This window comes from Salvia splendens, chromosome 2 (genome assembly GCF_004379255.2).
Source record: "Salvia splendens isolate huo1 chromosome 2, SspV2, whole genome shotgun sequence".
Taxonomy (NCBI): domain Eukaryota; kingdom Viridiplantae; phylum Streptophyta; class Magnoliopsida; order Lamiales; family Lamiaceae; genus Salvia; species Salvia splendens.
This window is the reverse complement of record NC_056033.1, coordinates 40,426,316-40,446,419: the sequence shown is the minus strand read 5'-3', so window position 1 is coordinate 40,446,419 and position 20,104 is coordinate 40,426,316. Positions and strand designations below refer to the sequence as shown.

The 20,104-nt window shown below is 33.8% G+C and overlaps 3 protein-coding genes across 3 annotated transcripts; 1 reads left to right on the top strand and 2 right to left on the bottom strand.

The window, feature by feature from the left end:
- Positions 1–2,550: 2,550 nt before the first annotated feature.
- Positions 2,551–3,166, bottom strand: LOC121770184 (ethylene-responsive transcription factor ERF011-like). Its single transcript, XM_042166968.1, has one exon. It carries the CDS (start codon positions 3,078–3,080, stop codon positions 2,667–2,669), a length of 414 nt encoding a protein of 137 aa, XP_042022902.1. The 5' UTR covers positions 3,081–3,166; the 3' UTR covers positions 2,551–2,666.
- Positions 3,167–11,858: 8,692 nt separating this feature from the next.
- On the bottom strand, positions 11,859–14,634 carry LOC121766523. The gene is made up of 2 exons (XM_042162783.1): positions 13,325–14,634; positions 11,859–12,530 (listed from the first exon to the last, which is right to left on the bottom strand). The coding sequence occupies exons 1-2, from the start codon at positions 14,199–14,201 to the stop codon at positions 12,046–12,048; spliced, it is 1,362 nt and encodes a 453-aa protein (XP_042018717.1). The 5' UTR covers positions 14,202–14,634; the 3' UTR covers positions 11,859–12,045.
- A 441-nt stretch (positions 14,635–15,075) lies between these two features.
- LOC121766515 (30S ribosomal protein S20, chloroplastic-like) lies at positions 15,076–16,542 on the top strand. Its single transcript, XM_042162773.1, has 3 exons — positions 15,076–15,273; positions 15,368–15,534; positions 16,176–16,542. Exons 1-3 carry the CDS (start codon positions 15,126–15,128, stop codon positions 16,410–16,412), a joined length of 552 nt encoding a protein of 183 aa, XP_042018707.1. The 5' UTR covers positions 15,076–15,125; the 3' UTR covers positions 16,413–16,542.
- The last annotated feature ends 3,562 nt before the right edge of the window (positions 16,543–20,104 follow it).

The window sequence follows — 20,104 nt, the reverse complement described above, 5'->3', positions numbered from 1 at the left end:
TATAACAGAATTTTTATGAAATTTAAAAAATTTCATAATATATATGGCAAACGCATTGATTGTAATATATCCATAGAATCCCTCTTTTAAGACCCTTTTTTATGTGCATTGAATATATTTCCAAATATGCTAAATCTACTTTTTAGCATCTTATTTTATATACTTAGAATTGTTACACGCATAATAATTATTCTTATGGTTGAATTATTATTCATATGAAATATTTAATCAACATTGATATATAATTATAATAATTTTTATGAATGAATTATTAGTCATATAAAATATTTCATTCAAAATTGATATTGTATATAAGCAAAACAAAAAATATACTCCAACACACAAGTGTAAAAGTAAAACTCATAAAGCCCAAAATTTGTTGGGAACAAGAACACTAACAGATTAGAGCTTTTTTTTAACCTCAAAATTATAATAACCCTAGTGATACCAAGTGATTTTGATTATAATAAACCATTTAATAACAAGTGATACCAAGTGATGTAGATTAACTATAATTATTTTTATCATGTAATTATACTTTTGTTAGTTATAATCCATTGTAAAATTAAAATTAGATTAGTTAATTTCTTAGCTTTAAAATTCGTTCATAATATTAACAAATTCGTGATTCGTACCCCCCCCCCCCCCCCCCCCACCCCCCTAATATTGTCGTTGAAAATTTTCCGAATTCAGATTTTCTGTTTATAAAAAGCTTTGTATGTATCCAAATATAGGTGTATCCACGTCAATTAAATCTAATTAGGATTCATCAATTTTGAACTATAATTTCAAATACGTTTTGCCTAAACTTCTTGAAACGCAATAAACCTAAAGAACTTATTTGATGATCATGTATTCATGTGATCAATATTTTGACACTGTAAATAATTTTATTTACGTTATGTAACATAAAGTGCATAAATGATTCAAGAAACCGAAAGAAGTGTTGTATTTCTTCCATATTTAATTTTACAATTTTGAAGAATAAGAGAATCTCCCAAATAAAACTTAAAGAATTTAAAGTGAAGACTGAAGAACATGATTGGAAAAATTGGAATACAATTTCGTACGTATTTTTGTAGTTGCATAAAGGAAAGCGCCGTCCAAATTTAATTACGAATAAATGGCCAACCTAATCGGTCCCCCAAAACTAATATCAACGCACAGTTTCACACATGTATTAATTTATTCATTCGGATTTATCATTATACATGACATATTGTATGTTACATTCATTACGTTATGTATAATAATAAAATAAACGGTATTCAATAATGGTAGTATTATATCTTAAGAAGATTAGTAGAAGTAACTCTTTGCTATAAACTGATTTTCAGTTCCAAGTTGCTTCAATGATGAATGTTTGACCCACTTATATTTATTTCATATATTGATGTTGAATTAATGATCATAGTGATGATTATAATGTTCCTCATAAATAAAAATAGGATAGTGATAAATTTATAAAGTACTAAGTATAATTTTAGTTAATTTAATCAAGAATATTTACTTTCCGATTTTGAAAAGTCTTTTCTCTCTGATGAGGTGTGATCCATTTTCCACTAGCAATACTTTAATTATTTTTTTTCTCTACCTCTTTCTTACTTTACTAATTTTATATTAAAACTCGTATCGAATATAAAGTGTATATTCTTTGGGGACGAGGGGAGTAGTACAGTACTCCCTCCGTTTTTTAAAAATAACAACTATTTTCATTTTGGGTCGTTGCTTAAAAATATAAATTTTAAAATCTTCCTATTTTAAGATATGAACCCCACGATCCACTAACTATATTTTCATTATTTTTTCTCTTCATCTCTCTTACTTTACTCATTTTTCTTTTCATCTCTCTTACTTTACCAATTTTTTCTCACTTACTTTATTAATTGTGTATTAAAATTCGTGTCGTTTCAAATGTTTCCTTCCAAATTGGCATAGGTTGAGTGATGTCTAATGTAACATTATTACCAAAAAAACTAATGTTATAGATTATTAATTTCCTTCCAAATTGGCATGCTCTTAAATTTGTTTTCTTCTATCTAAAATTGATGTTTCATTTACGATAAATAACATTTCCTTGATTACAATCACTCATCTCTACTCTCACCACATACCGAATTCTAAAATATTCCAAATTCTACAAAATTAATTTAAATAAAACAAACCACCGCCCACCTGCCTATCCACTCACCACCAAAACCTGGACCACTAATCTTTATTTATATCCCATTAATTTTTTTACACACTCTTTTGCATGATTTGATATATGATGTGACTAAATAAATTTATTATAGCTATGTGTATATAACTTGAAAACATGTAGTAGTAGTAGTAGTACATTATGTAGTGGAGTACATTTTAACCAAAAACAGTAAACTTAAAAATTAAAATCAACTAAATTGATTGGACCAATTTCTGCCTACCTATCTACTATCATTCTATTTATTCAATGTAACAGTTAAATCAAATGAGCCAAAAATAGTTACCAAAATCACGAGTCACTAAATTAATTTCATCAAGAAACTAAACTAAAAACTACTACTACTACTATCAAGAAAGATTTTTGTCTATAATTATTTCCATTTCCCCCACCAGATTTACATCTTTTTAATTAAATCTTCAAACTAAAAAAAAAAATCAAAACCAGATGAGTAATAGTAGTAAAATCAATCCTCCTCCGATGATTCAGGAGTCGGAAACTGATTCAAATCGGGGCGGGGCAAGGCCTGCATCGCGTCGACTCTAGCGCCGACCTCGGTGGCCTTCTTCCTGATGGCGGCGGCGGAGAGGTCCTGGTGGGCGTAGTCGGGGACGCAGTCGGGGAAGTTGAGGCGGGCGGTGGGGCCACGGAGGAGGAAGACGGCGGTGTCGTAGGCGCGGGCGGCGGCGACGGGGGAGGAGTAGGAGCCGAGCCAGATTCTGGAGCGCTTGTTGGGCTCCCTGATCTCCGCCACCCATTTCCCCCACTTGCGCATCCGAATCCCGCGGTAGGGCTTCTTCTCCGCTGTCTGCTTCCGCTTGCTCGGATTCTCAGAGCTCGACGGCGACGCGGGCGACGTCGCGCAGCATACCCCTTCCATGGATTCGGGGAATTTGGGGGAGAATTCTGATTTTTGGGGGGAAAATTGATTTAGGTTAGGGTTAGATTGTTAGTGAGAGATTTGTGTGAGAATCAGAAAATGGGTGGGGATTAATATGCTGGAGTCGTATTTATATGGAGGTGGAGAAGTTGGATTCGTGGATTACTATGTTTGATTTTTATTATACTAATATTATTAGTTAAATTTTATGCTTTTTTATTTTGTTTTATGTCAATTTACTATACATGCATGTTGTCCTTAATTATAACTTATATACAATAGATTTGATGATTATATATATACTATCCTCGAATGAGATTCAGAATTATTTCTGAATATATCAATTAAATGAAATTGGATGCCTAAGTTTTAAAAAGATACTGTATAGAACAATTAAATTATAACTATACGTACGGTTATTCTAGAAATGGTAAAGTATACTCTCTTCGTTTTCCAAATATTGTCCTACTTTGATCCAACACAGATTTTAAAAAATATAATGAAAAGTGAGTTGTAAAAATTAGTAGAATTTGGATCCTACTTTTATATATTAGTTTTATAATAAAATGTAACGATGAATGAATTAGTAGAATATGTGATAACTACTAAAAATGTTAAAAAATGAAATGAGATAAATTTGCTAGAATAAATAAAAATAGAAAAATATGACAAACTTTCTATAACAGATGAAGTATAATATTACTCCATGAGAAAGGGATAACTTAGGAGTAATTACGGCGAATGAAATGAGAGCATGTATGAAATTATAAATTGAAGGTGAGAGTAGGCGGCGCAAGATGGTGGCTGACTAGCGGCGCTGCCGCCGCCACACTATTCATTTCATTATCAAAGTTTAACGCCGACATATTCCTATCCTATCTCGCTTCTATTTAAAACTTCCGTTTTTTTATTCTTTTTAAATTTTATATAAAAATTACTACTCTTGAAAATACATAAATTAGTAAGTAGGAGTACTAATGTAAATATTTTATTTGAATTTATAATATGGTGCGTATTTTAAATAAAACAGAAACTACTTGGTTTTCACTTTTCAATACCATAACGTGGCTTTTACTTGTTTAGCCGACATGTTACATCCTCATTTGCCGCAGTCTCTCTCTGTCACAAGCAAGAAAACTAATATTGTTCTCATCAACAATAATTTATCCTTCACTCAAATGATAATTGTGGAATGATTAGATTTTCATGTAAAATTTATGTAATATAGTAAAAATTATGATAGACAGATTATCAGTTGAAAATAAATAAAAAAATAAATAGATAGATGGAGAGAGTGGAAAATACGAACATAGGACTGATATTGGTAGATAAATCGAAAATGCAAAAATATGGCTATTTGGTGAACGGAGTAGTAATTTTTTTATTGATTTATTATGAGTTCTCTATAAAATTAGTAAGATTTTACTTTTTCTCTTTGTAATGAGGTCTTTGTAATGAGGTGAATCACATTATATAGAAAAGGTATATTATGTACTCTCTCCTTCCCATGTTACTTGCACTTTTACTTTTCGGCTCGTCACAAACTCCTTACACTATTTATAGTTTAAGTTAGAATTAATACATTTAATTAATATGTTAGATTAAGTTAAGAGCTCCTTTATGAAGTGATGTCTCATTACACTTAAAATTCTAATTTAATTACACTAAAAAATCAATCCCAAATTTACGGTCTAAAATGAAAAGTGCGAGTAACATGAGACAGATGGAGTATATACCTTCTTAAAAAGTGAAAAATACCCTTTTAAAAAGTAACACATTCCAAGGGAAAATGTATATAGAAAGGTAAATTATTTTTTAAAAATAAAATAATAGTACAAAATGCATTAAAAACATAAAGTGTAATATCTTCTCAAATACCCTTCCCCTTGGAGAAGGGTTTTTCGTGAAAAGAAGACAAATATGGTAGTTATAAGATTTTATCTCTCCATTGATGGGAGGTAAAGATACATCTTCAAAATGGGAAAATGTATAATACCTTCTTAAATACCTCTCCACTTGGAGAATGATTTCTCATGAAATAAAGGTAAATATGGTAGTTATGTTAGTTTATCTCTCCATTTACCTCTCCCCTTGGAGATGCTGTAACGTATGGTTTCTTATGTTTTTCACAATTATTTTTTGAAAAAAAACATTTGCTTACTCTGTCCTGTATTAAGTGAAATGCTTTTTTTGGACATGAGAATTATGGAAATGATTTTTAGTGAGTTAGATGATAAAGAATAAAATAAGTTAACTCATTTAGGTAAAAGAATATGAATTGATTATCTTGAAACAAAAGAGTATTTTCAAAATTATTTTAAAGCATCAATAAGGCAATAAACAATAGAGATAAGAGAGAAGACTAACATATTAGTTGAAAAGATTTAAGCATGATTTAATATGCAATAAGATTGAACGTTCAAAAGAACATCAATACAGTTTTTGTGCAATTATTAGTTCCAATCATGATTAATAGAGGGTGAGATTCAGAAAATAAGGCATACTATATTTTTATACTATATTTTTGAAAGAATTAACATTGGATATTAATATATGGTTTAGAATAAAACCTCGCAAACATAGTAGAGTACATTCCTCAAATTTTAATTTAGATACACATACGTCCGATTAAACTAAAAAAATATATATTTTTAAGCAATAAGTATTTAAATATATAAAAAAGTGAAAGTTGAGAACTTTGCATGCATTGAAGCAAGTAAATGAAGATTAAACCATTTCACATCACATTGAGGAAATCGATTTTGATTTGATTTTAAACAAATCTCTACCGGCTCTCGGATTGTGTTATTGTTTTTAAAAATATATTGCCTTGTCTCGTCTAAAATCAGTTTTGTGAAGTAGGTGGATTCCCTCATAATTTCAATTACACGTCATGTTTAATTAAAATTAATAACAATAGCCATCATAAAATTTGAAATAAAATTAGAGGGTGGTCGTGTTGGAAAGAGATCTGGAATATTCTACAAGGCAGGGAAGATTGCACAAAATTAGGAGAAGATTACATAGTATCTTTATCGTGTAATTAGGGAGATTTGATTGTGATAAAGCCTTACCTTGTATAGATATCTTCTAGCCTATATATGATGTACATTATCATTGTGAATAAAATAACACATAGATTTACCCCAATTCTACATGGCATCCGAGCAGGTTAGGCTCAGAAAATTATCATCATAGTCCCCAAAATATACAATTCTCGACCGAGACGACGAGAAACCAACAAACAAAATGACCGACGACAATAAGGAAGAAATCGAACAAATTGCCAAGAAGATCATATCGAGCAAAAGCGTTACCGTAGCGTTCAAGTTGAACGGCTCAAACTACTCACTATGGGCACACCTAATGAAAGTGGCCATCGGCGGTAGAGGAGTCTACCGCCACATCACGAGAATCCCGACTCCACCGCGACTGGGAGAGAAGGGATACACCGAGTGGAAGGAGATAGACTTGATAGTCTTCTCATGGATCATCGACAACATGGAAACACACATTATAGCCGATTTCGCACATCACCAAACGGCGAAATCTCTATGGGATACACTTGCCGTGACCTTTGCTAGTTCGGCAGATTCGTATCTCATCTATGACCCGCGAGAGAAAGCAAGCAGAATCACCCAAGGGGAAACAAGTTTGGAGGCCAATTGGAGTAGGCTCCACAGATTATGGATGGATGAAGGTGCAGGTTCACGGTGTTGTGTTAAGCAATGATGTATCCTACTGATCAAGATAGAAACCCCGGCTCTGCCTGAACCTGGCATCAAAGAAATTCCTCAACCCATTTCTACTGGTTAGTATAGTGGAGGTAAGGGTCGAATCCCACAGATATGGATGCGCTTTGGGTAATTGTGGTGATAGTATGAAGGGGGGTTGGTTAGCTACCACGCTTGGGTTGAGATTCTACCTAGACAGGAATTAAAGGTGGTACTCTACTGACTGGGTGGTGTGAAAGTGAACGACATGTGGCTGTGTACGTGAGAGTGGGGGACAAGGTGTTTCAGGGACATGTGGAAAGTAGGTAGTTACTATAAAAGGCTAAACAGAATATCAGAGAAAAAAGTGGTGGTTGGGTGGCTACACTGTCAGGTCTGTAGGGTACCAACATGAAAAGCAAAGGACAAAAGCAAAAAGCAACTAAAAAGCAAAAGTGGTCACAAACTTGGATGTGGATGTTGTCTTCTTCAACAAGCACGAACAAAATCAAACAAACTCAGATTCCATAGATGAAATTACAGATTAACAACTCCACAATTCGGATCCAAAAACTAACTCACTAAAATTCGAAGATTAAACGAGCGAAATCAAGAACTATTCATACTGGACGACATGCAAGGTGGCAGAATAACGTAAACTCAGATTTCGCACTTAATCACTTCGAAAACTAAATATAAGCAACAAGTTTAACTAACAATCTCAGATCGAGCAACTCCAAATGAAATCATGCTTTCAACACTTAGAAATTACTGTAACAACTAGATCTAAGCTACCTAGGCAGAATGAAACAGATTCGCACCGAAAGAGATGCATAAAAAAACAACTTCATTGCATAAAACGTTTGGATCTAAATGAAACACTTCAAAAGATAACAAGTACTGAAAATGCAACAGATCCAACGAAAAGATAACAAGTAAGATTAACTAGGAAAGCGAGTAAAGATTGTTTTGCCACTTCGGGCGATGAAGATCTTGGATTATGCTGAAGGAACTGATCTACCGAGAGAGAATACTCTAACTAAGTGTGAATGTCGAATTTCTATCCTCCTTGTTCTCTCCAAGTGGCTTCCTTTTATAGGGAAGCCTGCCCTTGCCTTTTAGGGTAAAAGAGGAGAACTCTAGTTATATTTCTAAAATTTCTTCAAAATTATGACAGATTTTCCAGCTATAATATTTTGGTGGGAATTCCTTAAATTAAGTTTAAAAAATGTATAGTACTAGGTAATACTACTATCTACACGATGTATTCTCCTATGTAGGAGTATAATAGTATAATTTATGCATACACAATATGGACTTTGATACACATTTTTTCGGAACGTTTCTTTTCTTATAAATTATACTCTACTAATAATGCTTTGTTAAACGTAAATATATTGTTTTCGTATTTTCTTGTGAGAAGGCAAATATGTTGTTTACGTATTTGTGAGAAGAAACTAGAGAAATGTTTTATAATTGGATAGAGTAGTTATCGGGAGTATTATTTGCACAATAGTAAATACTCATGTCGGCAAAAATAAAAAAATGAGAAAGTTCACTTACTTTTCTTAATATTAAATGAGAAGCACCAATTGATCCCCACTCATGAAAAATGAAATGAAATTAAAAAAAATACTAAATGATAGCAGTAAAACAATGACATTGATGGCCCAATAATAATACAGAAGAAGCTAAGTTGCCAATTTCCTGCTCTATTTTGTGTACCATAGTCCATACATACATATTAATATGCCAAAGTGTGTATAGTAACAAATCTACTTCTAATTTCAAGTTCATGAATGTGAATTTAAGTCATATATAGGGGTATCTAAAATTAACATAACTTTTAGGATAAATTCATCACCTTATTGCATGTATAAATTTGCTGGAAATTATAATCATTTTTTGGAAACCGAATCTAGGACCAGGAATTCATTCAAAAAGGTAATGAACTAATGAATCCACCGAATATCATTAGTAGTAATTTTGTATGAAAATGGTTTAAAGTTTATCATAAGAGGAGTATAATTTTTGGTACCTGAAAAAATAATGTCGTAGGAACATTTTTGTGTAAATCTATTTTTAAAAAGGTGTAAAACATACTACTACTACTACTACTACTCTTAGTTGTGTTCGGTTTCCTAGATGTTGAATAATCAATGCAATATGAACAAACAAGAATTGGGGTTTGTAGCATAGAAGATGAACTAGAATGAATCTTGAAAGAGTAAGATCTTATTGAAGGATTCTTGAAGTGTTTACAACTATCTCAATTCTTAATAAAGTAACAAAACACTACACTATTTATGCTAGAGTTTAAGTGAAAGAGTCTTCACAAAAACCGTTACAACCGCAAGAGGAAACCGCCTTCCAACGGCTATCTTCCACAACTAACTTTCAAACTTTCTTGATCAGCTACAAGACTTCCCTCGACCTCTCCCATGCATCCTCACGTTGCTATGCTCAGTCACCATGCTATCTTAACACTAGATAAAATAGTACTACCAAAATATAATTTAGGATTGAGTTGTTAGATTATTTTAGTCAGGTGAGAATAACTATGACTAATTATCCCATGATTATCCATCTAGAATTGAGTTGTGTGGTTAAATTTCATTAATAAAACACACTACATATTTAATCTCATGATACAATCTTGCAAACCGAATACCCCTTAATATTTAAAAATGATGCTAAAAAGTCATGTCACATTCGCCCAAATAATTATAATTTCCTCACGAAAAAGATGAGTTAGAAAGTCTTTATAAAGAAAAAAGATATTGAAACGAACTAACAGATTAAATGAATCTGGTTCGTCGACAAGTTGTACAAATCCTAAATTCTAATAATTTATTTGATGACCTGAATATTATTACCAAACACATTTCAAAATTTTATATTTCAAAATTAAATACACTAAACAGATTGTTGCTGCATTTCAAAAAGGCCACAATCGTGCGAATATATCTCTTTCATTTCACGCATTTCTAAGCTAAGTGTGACCATATTTACTTATAAATGAAAACGACCATTAATTTTATCTTTTGTTTAAAATCAACAAAATGAAATATATTAAGGAGAGTGGGTTTAATGTCAACAAAATGAGATATTGTTAATCAAATCAAATGTATTTAACAATAATATAGGATCAAACTCAATAAATTTTGAACATTTGAATTTTGAAGACATGGATTTGAAGTTAAAGACAAACTCAAACGCTTAAATTTTGAAGACATATTCTCTTTTTAATTTGACTATTTCTTCAATTATTTATTTATTTTTTTTCATATTTAATTTTCTCTCTATTAAGCTCAAAAAAACTTATTTTTTAATCTTTATGCGTATATGGGATAAAATAAAATATTGGGTGGCTAAAAATAAAATTTGAAGATGACAAAAGACAAAAAAGGAGAGGACAAAAAAGAGAAGGCACCAAGGGAAGTTATGCAACTGCCGACTTGTTAAATTGAGTCAACTTGCCAACTTAAATATGATGAGTGTGCAATAATTTTTAGTCAACTCTACTATTTATTGCCATTTTTCTTCTTTTGAATGATTTCTTTATGAAATATTGGTATTGTTTTTTTTTTTTCATTTTGAATTTGGGAATGGATAGTGGATATATTATTGTTTTTTTATTAATTTTGAATTGGGGAAAGGGTAGTGGATATATTTAGACTTCCCACATTATATAATTATGCAGGTCTAATCAATAAAAAGAATGAGAAGAATAAATCGGTATCCTGATAATGTCTTATCTTGCAAAAAGGTGAATCGTAGTCCATAACATATTTTTCACTATAAAAGCATGAGATGAAAATGGAGGATCATTAAAATGGAGTCCTATGATTTTTGAAAATTTTTATCTTAGATTTTTTTAATGATAAATTTACAACCTAAAAGAACACATATTAATATAATGGAATGATAATGTCTCAAGGTATGTGCTATATTACCTATATATCCCAATCCCCACCTCTATGGTGGGGTTCAAAATACACAAAAGAATTATAGCATATATAGAAACATAGTTATCACAATATTAATTTAAGGTGTGTTAGCATAGTCAATTTTGAAAATTGAAAGTTAACTGGGATAGTTGTACACTAGTGTGGCCCACTACTGACAATTCAAAGCAGTTGTTTTAGCATGTAAGATTTGGGCCGTATTTCGGTGAAGTTGATATTTGCACTTTCAGGTTAATATTAAGAAAAGTACGTGAAAAAAAAGTAGTGGAATATTAGTCCTAATTGTATATACAGAGTATTAGTTTTAAATGATGTATGGGTGGAATGAGTTAGTGTAATGTGAAACTTTTTACCATTTATGATAATTATGAACCGAAACTCTCATTTGCGGACGGTCGTAAAAAAACGAGACTCCTATTTGCGAATAGGGGAGTAAAAGCCTTGCCAAATCTTGGTCATCATTTAAATGCATATTTGAAAACCACGCCTATTATTTAGGGCCAACATGTTTTGAATCTGGGACAGTGAACAACATAAATAGCCGAGAATCAGGTCCAAATCAAGGTATATCATGGAAGGAGTACACATCCTTAAATTAAACATATCATGGATAAATTAATCCATCCATGTTATATTGAACGCTACTATTGGCCATGGCAAACAAACAAGTCCTTAATAATTTTACTGTCGATTTAGAAATACTTGCTCACATTGTAAAATTAATCAGTCCTGACTAAAAATCATATAGGTTACTTATAAACGTAGTCACAAATGAAAAACAGAATTGCAATTGAAGACATCCTAATAATTCATCTAGCTCAACACAACAATGTGGAATTCAATCAGAAAATTCAACAAATAACTGTCAGGTGTCTTTGTAATTTACAAGATCCAAACTAGATTTACAATGACTGTATTTAAATCTACAAAAATATCAACCCAACCTTAAGCCCCCTATCAAATTTTCTCTCATTTTTTTTAAATTTTTTAAAATATGTCAAAAATTATCTCTACACCTCACCAAACTAATGGCTAACATTTTCTTGATGAGGTGAAGTTTGTGACACTGAAAAATGGCTAGTGAGTATTTGTAGAAGTATAGGGACAGGGGCGGAGCCAGGATTTTATTGGAGAAGGGGCAAAAATATAATACATAGAAAAATTTTATGTATTTGAGAAGGGGTATTTAGTGTGGTTAAAGTACATAATTAAAAATTTATGTATAAATATATAAGAGAATGAGTGGATGAGGAGGGGCAATTGCCCCATGTCCTCATAAGGTGGCTACGCCCCTGTATAGGGAGATCTTCCAGAACTTTCCAAGACAATCTCAAACAGATCACCCTCAGATTCTTGATCGTATTCTTGCAAAGATTTGATGCTACTGACTGTGTTGTTGTTGCTTCTGGCTGCACTCCTCTGCATCCACAGTGAATCAATCCTCCCCATTGAGAAAAGCTCCTTGCTATCTTCATACCCTAGTGCAGGGGATGTCCCCATGAAGCAGGGGTTGGGACTCCGTTGCAGATTCGCAGGCTCGAATCTAAAAGGGCTCTGCCCAAGGTTCACCAGAACTACAGTGTCCCCATTGGCTGCCAGGGTCGGGTAGAGGGGGGCACAGTAGTCCTCGGTCTTGCAGTGGACCTCGTGGACTACTTTTGAGTCGACCGTGAAGAAAACCTTCCTATGCCCCGGATTGTAGCCACATCCGACCACCCTGTCCTTCCTCCCCCAGTTGCCGGCCTCAGACTCTGCCACGAGTTTCGTTCCTGGATCGAGCCGAACATACATTTGAGATGACAGGTGATATTCATAATTGATCATGGTGAACTACAAATGAAAGTTTTGCATCTTCATGTTTGATTGTTACATTGGTTGGAACTCAAATTGGAGAAATATAGTCGATCGATAGCCTAAGCCAGATCCTTAGCCTATTCACAATAACCTATAATCTCAAATTGAGATATTTATCCTTGAAATCTCATTTTGTTTCACTTAGAATCGAATAAAAAAGTAAAAACCATGAAATTCGGTCAAAATTTTTCTCGCAACTTTACAAATCAATCGGACTACCATAAATTTTGGATTTGTTCGCCATCATTTCACGATGAGAAAAATCCAGTCACCTATGTGCAATAGATTGCTAATTTTTTTTCAACTAAACGACGTCGTTGTTGTCTTCGTGAATAGACGACATTGTTAAAATCATCAACAATAACGCCAATGTTTAATTTCAGTCTAGTATATCATATCATATGATATCAAATAGAGCAGTACTATAATTTCACCAAAAGAATTGGTTATAGTATAATTACAAACAAATCTAAACTTCATAATTTTATCAATTATACTTTAAGTTTGATTAAACTCAATGACTTTTGTTGCCATTATAAAAGTATAATCATTTCCCTAACGAAGTGCATGAGAGAAAGACAAAATATGATACGAATAACATGTCTCTTTCCTTTTTCTCATTTTCAGAGTCACGCATCATAGTGTTAGAAAAAAAGCACTGATTCTATGCTAAATGCTTTGAAAAAGGTAATCTAGAGAGAGATGTTACCATCTAGAGAGAGAGAGCCGGTCGAATTGAAGCCAATGGAAGTCGGAAAAGTGCCGGGAAATCTAAATGGAAGAGGATTGACCCTTGTGAGCCCCACACACAGCAAAACACCATCAATTTTCGCATCGTTTTTTCCAATTATACCCTCTTCGCCCTTCCTCCTTCTCTGGCTATGGCTGCTCGCGCTACAATTCAACGAATCCGGACTGTTTTTCGCATTGAAATCCTCATCGATCAGCTTAACCTTATCATCCCCTTCCGATCCCCCTCTCCTCTCCCTCCCAGCCTGCTGTTCCCCCGCAAGTTCGCCGCCGCACGCCACCACCGTCACCTCGAAATACGCCTCCTGCGGGAACGACGAATTCCCCAAATTCGGCCCCGGCAGCGGCAGCGCCGCCCTCACCACCGCAATCGACGATCCCGCCGGATTCAGCCGAATTTTCTGCACAAAATCAGCCGATCCCTCGCAGACCTCCCACCCGACCTCGATGCCGCGATTATCGCCGCCGTTACCGCACGCGCCGAGCAGCGACCGCGCCGATTTCACCGACGGAGACGATTTCACCACGGCGGCGAAGGCGAATCGCGACCAGCCGTTCTCGACTGCGTCGGTGACGAGAGAGGGGTGTTCCGACCAGCTGAACGCACCGCCGCGCCGGAAGAGGTAATTGTTGGCTTTCCCCGCCACGTCTAGGTGGTGGTGGTGAGGGCTGACTTGGTGAAGCCTAGCTATGCCGTTTTGCAGATTTTGACCTCTCTCAGCTTGATCGTTACGACGCTTTCTGAATCGACTCCATCGTTGAATTATTAAGAATAACACGAGCGCTACGAATGCTGTAGAGACTGCTATGAGAGCTATGTGTAGCCATCCGATCATCTCGAATTTCTTCACAGAAAATGAACTTAATTGAATTGATTCGATTCTTCTGTTGCAGATGAGTTTGTTTTGGTTTCGATTGAACGCTAGAGCGCGGACTAGGAACCGTTCAACTCAATTCAACAATGGCAGCAGATGAGTCTAGAGAGGGAAAGGAGAAGTAGGAGTAATAAATTATGGAAATATGCAAAGGTGGAAATCTCTGTTGTTATGGTGGAAATGCATTTTAGATTTAAGGCTATGTTTGTTTGCCTCTCAGAAATTAAATTAATTCTAATAATATTTTTGATGTTTGGTTAAAAATAAGAAAATAAAAAGAGTAATCTTATTCTTAAAAAGAGATAAATCGGCAATATTCGATGCTTAAATCACCTTATTTTCGTAATATTGAATAAAATACATCAATTTTCATATCTGTGTCAGTCAGACACGACCTAGAGATTTCTTTATTGACCATCCTACTTAATTAATGTCATAATCTGCGTACAACACATGTACCACAGACATTTATTATATACTTAATTAAAAGATAAGTTAAATTTGAAAGTTAAATTTTATTTTTCAAATATTAAAAATGGAATATAATGTGAGAATGTGAATACTAGGAGGAGTACTACTATTTGCTTTGCTGATATGTATGTGGCTGATTATGGTTGGATAATTTTGTACAGTTGGAAGGTATTGATTTTGTCAACCGAGTCCATTATTTGTAACCAGCACATCTTTAACAATTTATTTATTTATTTATTAATTATTACTGTAATATAAGTATAAGCCCAACATCAATAATTAAGCGAATTGGTTGGGCCGAGCCCAATAGCCTTAGAATCAGATCAGAAACCTCATCTTCTTCTTCACGAAATTTATCTTCTTCTCTTTTTATCTAATCCACAAACATCTTCACACGCACAGTCTCACCTTGGAATGGCTGCAGCGATGGCGCATTGCGTCGTTTCCTGTTACGGACTAACCGCCAAGCTGAATACGCTCTCCCTCTGCACCTCCCCAAATGCTGCATTCAAGCCGCTCAGCTTCTCGTCCAACACTTCTACCCTCAGTCTTTTCTCAAGAGGTGAGAAGTGAAATACAACAATGTTCGAATTCCTGTTTCCTCTCAATATTTAATCGAGTTGTCTTTAATTTCATTTTTCCTTTCATTAAATTAGGTTTGGTGTCGGTCTGCCCGGTGCAATTGAGCCCTAACCGGCGCTCGATTGTGTGCGAAGTGGGGACGAAGAAGGCGGATTCTGCGGCAAAGAGGGCTCGCCAAGCGGAGAAGAGGCGAATTTACCACAAGGCCAAGAAATCCGAAGTTAGGACCAGGATGAAGAAGGTTAGGTTACTTACACTATCTCAATTCACCCCATCAATATCTGCTAATTGCTGTCTTACCATATCTATGATGTGATTCTATTTGTATGGTGGATTTTATGGAACTGCTGAGTTTTTCAACTCATTTCGACTAAATTAGGATACACTCCTCATTTAGCATTGAGGGGGAAATTTTGTGATACCATGTTAATTTTTATGTTCATAATAACCTTGAGATGGCTGAAAATTTCTATATTAGCTCAATTAGAATGCAATGTAGAGCACAGCCACATCTATGCTTCAGAACTATTTATTGAAATTGAAACTGAAAGTGGAGGGATTGGTTTTGGGGAATATGTTTGGATGTGGTATCATGAGTATTGGTGGGTTGATTATAAGAACTCGTAAGCCTACGCATTCAAACTGGTTTCTGAATTTGTTATGTGACTCTCGACCACTCTAACCGTCATTCAGCTGAAGAACCTTTTCAGGGTATTGTTTTCGCAGTTTTGATGGTTATTATCATATCACTTAGATATAAAGAACTATCCCTAAATGTTTGCTGATTTCATGCCCCCCTTATTTCTGCAATAAATTGCATTAGTTAAGTCAACTTAAATGAGGTTGTGATGTTGCTGATGCAAATCCTATTACTTGGTGTAGGTTCTTGAAGCACTTGAAGTTCTGGTGAAGAAGCAAGGGGTTGAGGCCGAGGAAATTCTCCCAATCGAGAAGATGATCGCTGAAGCATACTCCGCAATTGATAAAGCTGTGAAAGCAGGAACCCTCCACCGGAATACTGGGGCAAGGAGAAAGTCCCGGCTTGCTAGAAGGAAGAAGGCTGTTGAGATCCACCATGGCTGGTACAAGCCTTCTCCTTCTGAAGCCACGACGGTGTAATGTCCATTCCTGTTTAGTTATTTGTTGTATATCTCCAGCACGAAACAGTAGGTGAACTTTTCTCTGTTCTGCACTGCCTGTGTCTGATATGTGATTTAATATTAATTCCACCATTGTCACTCACGAGAAATGAAAGGTTTGTACTAATAATCTTTCCAAGGATAAAAAAGATCAGCTAAATTTAACCATGTCTGTGTTAATTATTATACATGAATAAAATGAAATATAGTACTAGTACTATATCATTAATAAAACTTAGGCAGGCTTTTTGGCTCGTAAACCCCATACTTTTGAGCTCCAGTGCCCGGTCAGCCTGACCGGAGGGCCTTTAGCCCGTTGTTTATGTTCTTGGCCTATTGTTTTAAGCTGAACCCAGTCCTAACTTGGGTAGGCTGACCTGCCCATTGGATCATGCTCTATTTTAAATTTTTACTTGCTCTATTTTATATGTAGGCAAATTTGATAGCTCAAACTAATGTTCATAAATATAACAAGAATCATTCGATCTTCAATTTAATGTTAATAATTTTAAGGCTTGGCCCGATAACCGGCTACAATTTATCGACGGATTTACTGACAGATATTTGTTCGTTACAGATTACCGATGGAATTTAGAAGGATTTATATTAACCAAAGAACCTCTGCTTGAAACATATACAACTAATTTATTTATCGATGGACTTGTCCGCCCCAAAACAATTGGGCTTGTATAAATATGGAAACTCAATATTATTGAGAAAGATAAGGAAAGAATATTGCAAAAGCAATGGATTCTTTTCTTGATTAAAACTCAATAAGAAAGGAGTGGTGAGGTGAATAACTGGAAAAGGAGAACTGGGCAGAAGTCAAAGAAAATACACATATTTTAATAAATTAATTGCGACCGACCAAGAATATCCTAGTTGCCTACCCACATGATAGATGAGTTGTAAAATATTCCTCGGATTATTTTTCATTAATTAGCACTCTTTGCAGATAATCTTGTTTTAATTCTTCGCATTTGGATCTATATAGTGGAGTATTTGTTTTCTATGTTATTTTTTTGAAGTTTGTTTTAGTATGAAGTCAAACTCATAAAGATAAATTTAAATATTAATAAAAAAAGGAAAAACCATAGTTGAGTGACGTTTGATTGATTTAATTTAAGTTGTTGAGTTATTCTTTTGTACTACTACTAGCTAGCCTTTTGACACGTTCAACCGAAAGCACAATTCACATTTACATAGTATAATAAAATAAAAGAAAAATTGGAAAATGCTGCATATGCAAAAAAGAATATACATTGCAATATTGAATGAAGCAAGCATGCAAGAAAATCTCGTCATATAATGTTGTACATGCATATATATTTGTTCGTGAACATGTGCTTGACGAATAGAATTGAAGTGAGATGCTAAGGCATGCCTAAAACAGAAATCTTTAGATATGCACATGATATGTCCACAGTGTGTGTGTGACTGTGTGTGTGTGAGAGAGAGAAAAATTAAATTAATTAAAGTACCAAAATCAGATTTTCGCATAAGTGGAGGACCACGTGGACATCATTGCAAGATCTTAATTCCTAAATTCTTTTTATTTGGGCACATTAGCTTTGAGATTGAGGGTCCAAGATTTCTTATTTAGATAATAGTAATAATAATAACAATAATAATAATAATTCACACAATTTAATGATTTATATACTAACTTATATACTAGTGGTTAATTATCTTAAAAATAAAGAAACGAGTTATCTTTTAATAATACACTAAAATAATCGAACTGGAATATGAAAATATAAAACAAAATAATACTAATATTCACCACAACATTTCCAAGTAAAATATGTAAGAGCACTCCACAATCCAAGAATTGCATGATGCACTGATTAGCGTAACTACGGTATTGATCGATGCAAACAAAAAGTATAATTAACTAAGAATAGATCGATCTCATAATCCCAGCTAATTATGATAGTAAGAATGATTTAATTTAGTTTAGTACTATAAGATAATGGATGTGGGGTTGATAGAGTAAAAGTAGACAGAAAGAGAGATAAGAATAATGTTAGTAGAGAAAGAAATGTGGGAGCATGTGATCCAAAGGAAATAAGGAAAAAGATGGATTTAGGAACAAAGTAGTGACCAAATACAAACTTAGATGATGAAAGAAAAAAATATAAAGCAAATTGCATTGGATAGTGAAGAATTTTTAGTCCCACAACCATGTGATTTTGTCCTCATCATTCTCTAGTTTCATGGATATTAATTATACTCCCTCTGTAGCATTCAAGATAACCACCTTTCATTTTTTGTTTGTTCCAATCAAGATGACCACTTTCCAATTTTGGAAATAATCTCCTCTCTCCTCTCTTCTCATTAAAATATTCAACTACATTTTTTCCTATCTACTTTGTTCCACCTAACAACACTTCCTAAAATCTCATACCACTCAAGAATGTGGTCATCTTGAGTGGGACGAGGGAGTATTTCTTACTTAACAATTCGATTTAATCATACAAGGTTATTAATTGACATGCATATATAGCTTTTGGTTTCCTAATAAGTTGTTTTCCTTAGACTAAGTGTCTTAGAGTATGAATTTTAGTTGTCTTCAGTTTGCATCTTTTCGTTATAAAAAAATTACGTGTTAATTTTCTTATAACAATTAAAGTAGCACATGTAAAATTAATAATGATATTATGCAAATTAATAACAACATATGGGGAGCTAAGTTCATTGTCCAATAATATAAGAAAAGTATCCAAGTAAGGAGTCAACATCAAATGAGATGAAATGAAAATGAGATCAACTCCAGAAACTCGGCTTTCACACAAAACCTTAAGCTTTACGCATTTAATGAATAAGATATAAAACTTAGAGAAATTAAATCACCAACTTTCAACAGCAATTAAATTCTTAAATGGCATTCATCATCTAACTAAATTCAGTCATATCCCATCTAATTCTAACCAACAAAATCAGACTTTTGCCCAACCTCTCAAAAAAAGCCAAGTAATGATACTATTATAATTCATTGATTCTTGATAGGCATAAACCACCAAAAATTATTTGTCTTTCTAACCACAATTTAGATAGCTAAGTTGTAACCTGCAAATTAATTTCGAGAAAGCTAATACTCATGGATTTGGGGTTAATTCTTGATTGGGTTCATTTTTTTGCTTTTCCAAATATGGTGCTTATATTGATGAGGGACCAATAATAATCTAAAATAATTAATTAGCTAGGGTTGGAGTAGGCAATGGAGTTGTCATTTTTTGGCTATTGTCTATTATGTTTAGAGTGTTCCCCAATTACCCTAATATCTATAGACTAAAAGTTATAATTGCATAGTACTTAGCCCTAGTCATACAATTGACATTACACACCTTCTTTTATGCAATGCCCTTCTAATTTTCGAATATAAAAATGGAGACTATTAAATAAAAAAATCTTCCTCTATAAGAACTATGAATGAATCTAGATATTTACTTATATATTTGATACTAAGTCTTTTTGGTCACTTGGACTAGACCTCATTAATCTAAACAATTGATCTTGTATGAACTGTATTGTCATAAATAGATGCATTACCGTACTATATAAAATGCATTATTAAGCGTAAAAATCAATCTCGACCGTCCATTTAGTTTTGATCTATACACCGGATTGGTATAATTCGTACATGAAGAGTGGGACATACATGAATTCGAT